General features: G+C 41.3%; 1 protein-coding gene across 5 annotated transcripts in view; it reads right to left on the minus strand.

Moving 5' to 3' along the window:
* Positions 1 to 6000, minus strand: part of LOC106566343 (host cell factor 1) — a 44933-nt gene extending 38933 nt beyond the window's left edge. For 4 of the 5 annotated variants that reach the window (XM_045692840.1, XM_014134270.2, XM_014134269.2 and 1 more), the window contains exons 1-5: positions 4629 to 4930; positions 4056 to 4246; positions 2969 to 3117; positions 2573 to 2733; positions 111 to 307 (exon numbers count right to left, since the gene is read on the minus strand). In XM_045692840.1, coding sequence (XP_045548796.1) covers positions 111 to 307; positions 2573 to 2733; positions 2969 to 3117; positions 4056 to 4224 — 676 coding nt within the window. In that variant the 5' untranslated portion in view covers positions 4225 to 4246; positions 4629 to 4930. Of the gene's footprint in view, positions 1 to 110; positions 308 to 2572; positions 2734 to 2968; positions 3118 to 4055; positions 4247 to 4628; positions 4931 to 5831 lie in introns of those variants that run through there. The other variant, XM_014134268.2, reaches the window with a different exon arrangement.

The raw sequence follows: 6000 nt of genomic DNA on the forward strand, positions 1-6000 counted from the left end.
CTTGCCAGTCAGCGTGTCACTGTACTGTAAACACCATGTGTATCCTGTCTAGAACAAATAAACTTGATTGGATTTCCTAGGTCGGGCAAAAAACTCGAGCCGTCACTCACCTATGTCTAAGATCCACAGATCTCCCAGACGACAACCACTCATGCCTCCATAGATGACCAGACGGGACTTCTCTGTGTAGACGACGGCAGTGTGGCTCTCTCTGGGCGGTGGCAACACCCCGTAGGTGATGGGGATGTCCCAGCCCACCACACTGGAGCCAGCACGCAGCTCCAACGTATACAGATCATTAAGGTATCTGGGTGAAGGGAAGGAAACACAGCTACATTATTATTCTGTTCTATCGTTCTGCTGTAAAAGGAAAAAAAAAGACAAGATTGTGTTATATGTTGCTATGTTTTGACAAGGCCTACATTAACACCATCCAAACACCACACTGGATGGCCGATCCTCAGAGTTAGCTGCAGGTCCTGATGTTCCTCTGTCTCATGACGATTACAGCCTCCCTCCATCTGGTTATATCTATAGTGTTTGGCAAGGTTATGGGTTCAATCCCAACAGGGATCACTGTGTACTTTTGAGTCAGTAATCTATTGGACAGGGGTTAAAGTATCAACCAATCCACTAACTGAAACGTAGACAACGTTCTCCAGTGAGTTTAACGATTTCCTGTTGAAAAGCGATATCCCAGGTATAAAACACAGTAAAGTACACACTAAAGGGTACAAAAATATATGTTTTGAGCAAAATAGTTTTTTTTTTGTACACACAACTGCAAACTTCAAGAAGGGCATTCAAGGAGTTGGTTTGATGGGAAGTCGTGATGTCAACGGCCTCCCCCTTCTTGAGGAACAGAGGAGCATTAGAGAACAAAAGAAGAAAGCTGACTTAAGAAATCCCCCTGTGCTACGACACGACTTAAGAAATCCCCCTGGGCTACGTCATGACTTAAGAAACTCCCCTGTGCTATGACATGACTTAAGAAATCCCCCTGTGCTGCTACATGACTTAAGAAATCCCCCTGGGCTATGGCATGACTTAAGAAATCTCGTCACAATCCTGTCTCAGAGCTCTACGGAAAATTCCTTCAACCTCATGGCTTGGTTTTTGCTCTGACATGCACTGTCAACTGTGAGACCTTTATATAGGCAGGTGTGTGCCTTTCCAAATCATGTCCAATCAATTGAATTTAAATGGAAACAGGATACACCTGAGCTCAAAGCAAAGGGTGTGAATACTTATGTAAATAAAAGCCTGTTCACTTTCATGACGTCATTATGGGGTATTGTGTGTAGGTTGATGAGGAAATAAATGTATTTAATACATTTCAGAATAAGGCTGTAACGTAACAAAATGTGTAAAAAGTCAAGGGGTCTGAATACTTTCCAAATGCACTGTAAATAAAATAATTATTCACTCAAAATATTTTGTGGTTTCTATTACAAAGTAGACTTATGTCATTAACATTTTAAGACACCACTGGCCCTTTAAGAGTTCTATTGCTGCACCTACATGCTTGATACTCCAGTTGTAACTGCATGTGTAAAACAATGCCACTCACACAATTTAAGGAGTAGAGAAATAAATGTGGTAGCAATGGAAAACTGGGATTCCTCTTCTTTTTTTCTCTCTCTTTTTTATTTTTTTAACAAAAGGCCCAAACTGCTTTCAATTGTTTTCCCGCAATTGCATGAAGAATCGCAAGGCCCCTCCCAGCGGGTGGTGAAGACAGCCCAGTACGTCACTGGGAACATGCTCCCCCCACCCCTTGTGTTGCAAAACAGTTACAAATATGGTTTTAAAGAATTTGGCAGTACGTCCAACTGGCCTCACAACCGTAGACCACGAGCAACCACGCCAGCCCAGGACCTCCACATCTGGCTTCTTCAAATGCGGGATAGCCTGAGACCAGACACAGACAGCTGATGAAACTGTGGGTTTGCCCAACTGAAGATTTTCTGCACAAACTGTCAGAAACCGTCTCAGGGAAGCTCATCTGCGTGCTCGTCGTCCTCACCAGGGTCTTGACCTGACTGCAGTTCGGCGTTGTAACCAACTTCAGTGGGAAAATGCTCACCTTCGACGGCCACTGGCACGCTGGAGAAGTGTGCTCTTCCATTCATCCGCCGCCATCACCTCATGTTTCAACATGATATGCATAGTCACCAGACATGTCACCCATTGTTCATGTTTGGGATGCTCTGGATCGATGTGTTCGACAGGGTGTTCCAGTCCCCACCAATATACAGCAACATCGCAGAGCCATTGAACAGGAGTGGGATAACATTCTACAGGCCACAATCAACAGCCTGATCAACTCTATGTGAAGAAGATGTGTCGCACTGCATGAGGCAAATGGTGGTTACACCAGATACTGACTGGTTTTGTGATCCACGACCCAATTTTTTTATTTTTATTAAAGGTATCTGTGACCAACAGATGCATATCTGTATTCCCAGTCATGTGAAATCCATAGACTAGGGCCTAATGAACATTTAAATTGACTGATTTCCTTATATGAACCGTAATTTATTTTGTTCAGTATATATTGGATGTAGTGTACCTGGGGATGTTGTTCTTGGGGTCCTCGCTGTCGTTAGCCAGTCCTCCGAACAGGTAACATTTGTTCCCTACCAGGGAGAAGCTGTGGCCCAAACGGGGACATGGAGGGGGGCCGTTCTTAGGAGACTTGGCCTTCAGACGCTTCCACTCCCAGCGGCTGGCCTGGGGACAGCCGGAGAAAATAACATCATGCAGATAATAACTCACTAACAAGCTTGGGTGTGGCCCTACGATCTCTTAACTAGCCTAGGAAGACATCTGATGCAAAACATAGAACATTTGTTTTAAATTGACAAGAATATAATATACAGATGTTTGTTCAAAACAGTTTAGTGTTTACGACCCAATATCTCACTAAATACCTATCAGAGCTGTATTCTGTGGGCTGAGCGCGTACCTGCAGTTCGTACAGGTCGTTACTGTATTTGCCATACTCCACCATCCCTCCGAACACCAGCAGCCTGGTGCCGTCACACACAAACCCATACGCAGCACAGCCAGGTGGGATATCACCACGGACAGCAGGAATGAACCACTGGTTGGTCGCTGAAACACAATTAACTCTTAGATGAATGACAACCCCCCATGCTATCTATCTACCAACGTTACTGTAGTAATAACCTGCTTAACTACAAAATGTCAAAAGCCACAGTCTGAGAATTCCAGTGATTTCAATTAATAATATAGCGTACCAGATATGCCAATATGGAAAGTCATTCCTGATGCTGCACCACTGACAGACCATGGAAATACAGCGCTATTGCATGTAAATGGGATGTGTTGTGTTTATCATCGCATAGTTTTTTTGGGGGGGGGTTTTGCATTTTTGTTGGCGGCCCACTATTTGATATGCCATTTTGATAGTGCTCAGGTATGCTTATAAAATAGCACAACATAATAGATTCATCATGGATTAGTCTTCAATTTCTTTTTTTTTTAAAGACAGACTCGAGGGCGTTTAATAATAATTGATCTTTGTTGATATTATGATGTTGCTGTTTTCTATTAACCCGCCATTTTTCTCTGGATTTTCTCTCCAATCAGCACCCAAGGCGAGGCCATTACCCACATAGCCAGCCAGCTAACTACTGATCCCATTACATTTCACGGCACGTCAAAACACTGGCGCTTGCTTACCTTGCAAAATAGGAGCTAATACAGAAGTCACATTTTAACCATCTATCCACTGTCAAACACAGAGGTGCATTACTAATTCACTATGTTTGAACGACAATGCATAAGCGGATTAAGTACTTGGTTAAAAAAATAATATGTATAGGTAGTTAGCCAATCATACATTATAATTCTAAGTGTCCAACATTTCTAGTTGACTAATGCGTTAGCGCTACTACGGTCCAATAACTGATTTAATTTAGCGGAAGCGGTAACTAGAATCCAATTGCTAAAAAATGTTAACGTTAGCTAGCTAAGATTTAACAATATGTACTAAATGTATGCATGAACCACTGGACGTTAAACCTTACCTGTGTTATAAACGTGCAACTCATCCACAATTCCTTCATTGCCCCCCCCGAAAACGACCATCAATTCTTTGATTGCAACCGCACGGTGCCCATGTCGGGGCCGAGGGACAGGACCGGACCAACCCAAAACCCGCTTCCACCGTGGCTGCAGAACTGAGCCAGATGCCATTGTGCCGGGAGATGAAGTTCCTCTTTGAGGGGGAGAAGAAGAAAAAACAAAAAAATCAAAATTGAAACGCTTTTCAATATTACTTGAAAATTGAGCTAAATAGCTAAACGTATAACAATGCTAAGTTAACTAGCTTGCTAGTTAGCTCCTGTCAGGAATAGCCAGCTAGCTGGCTAACGCTAAGCTAACAGGATTAATAACCTGCTAAAATACTGCACATAAAAATAAAATATAAAATCAAGATGTGTTTGTTTTGATCCCAGTTCAAGTCCAATTGTAGAGATAGCTGTATTGAGAATTATGTCCAGGCGGTTGTGGTTCTACCTTACTAACTAACAGTAGCAAGCAAGCGTATTTAGCCAAGAAGAAGCTAAAATAAAAATCTATGGGAGCCGCCATTTTACCTAGCTAGACGCTTTGCAGAAAATTTGAAAAAGCCGGCAGGTCAAAACAACATAGATCCGTAACACTATAAATAAACCGCCATCAAAATGGTGTAACTCGTAGACAACTTTGTACATCTCTTCAAAATTGACTCAATAATTTTCCTGAGTTGCAGTTATAGTTTCACATAAGCAAGACGGTACGATTCAATGGGTGCCGCCATCTTGGCGCTAACAAACTAAACAAACCAACCAGCCTGACTAGGAAAAAAATGGCCGAGAACAAATCAGGCGCTGAACCCAACTTGCTACTTACGACTGAATGTTTTACTAGCTAGCTCGTTACAGATATATATATATTTTTTTTTTGCGTAATTTGTGTCACGTATATATAACTTGCGATCTACAATTTTTTTTTTAAATGTTTTGGACATTATTGTCCCCGGGAAGATAGCCACACAGCTGTTTATTTTTCATGCTTTATCGTGAGCAGAAATGCATATTTAATGTTATTCAGTAGATATGTAGATTTTAATAGTGAACTTGTTTCCTTCAGTATCACTCCCAATTGTCATCTCTAGTAATTGTTGCTAAAGTTGCAGGCAGGCAATGTTCATTGGTGTTGTTTTGTTGCACTGTGATGGTACCTGACAACAACAACAAAAAAGTCATGCTTTTTTTTTTTTCTGGGTGTCGGCATTTCTACACAAAAAGCTAGCTAAACTAGATGTCAAAAAGGCGCTGGTTTAGCTAACAGCTAGCTAGTTAACACTAGTGAAGCATCTTTGATAGTCCGCTAGCTAGCTAATGCTGCAAATCAAGATTCAAAATAAACATTACTGCCAGATTATACATGGCATTACAATAGAACAACCCAGATAGCATATAGCTATTTAGCTAACAAGAGAGCTAGCTTCTTAGCTAGCTCTCTCGTTAGTTTCCAGCTTAGAAGCTAAAGTTAATATCCTTCTTGACCAAGTACAGCTAGTTATGACGAGCAAACTTAGTAAAACCTAACATGGTAGAATAATTTGGGGAAATTAAGTTGAACTTCTTTATTAACGTATCTTTCATTGAAGCATTAACAAGTTATAAATTACTTTCCTTATTAGCCTTGCTAGCAAGTTAGCCAACTTCCCTCAAGAAAAATGGCGGAGATACCGTCACAACAAAAGCAACAACAACAACAAAAAAGTTGAATTATCATTACCACATTATACTTACACGTTAATTGTAACTAATCAAAAGTCTCGAGAGCGGGACTCAATTAAAAAAAATTGCACCCAGATAATTATATTAGTTAAAATGAGAAGATGCTAGTACTGTCTTTTGGCTACTTCTCATGCCGCCCAGGAAGCCGCCATTTTCTCATCTGCCTCTAACAAACACCACT

This window comes from Salmo salar, chromosome ssa13 (genome assembly GCF_905237065.1).
Source record: "Salmo salar chromosome ssa13, Ssal_v3.1, whole genome shotgun sequence".
Taxonomy (NCBI): Eukaryota; Metazoa; Chordata; class Actinopteri; order Salmoniformes; family Salmonidae; genus Salmo; species Salmo salar.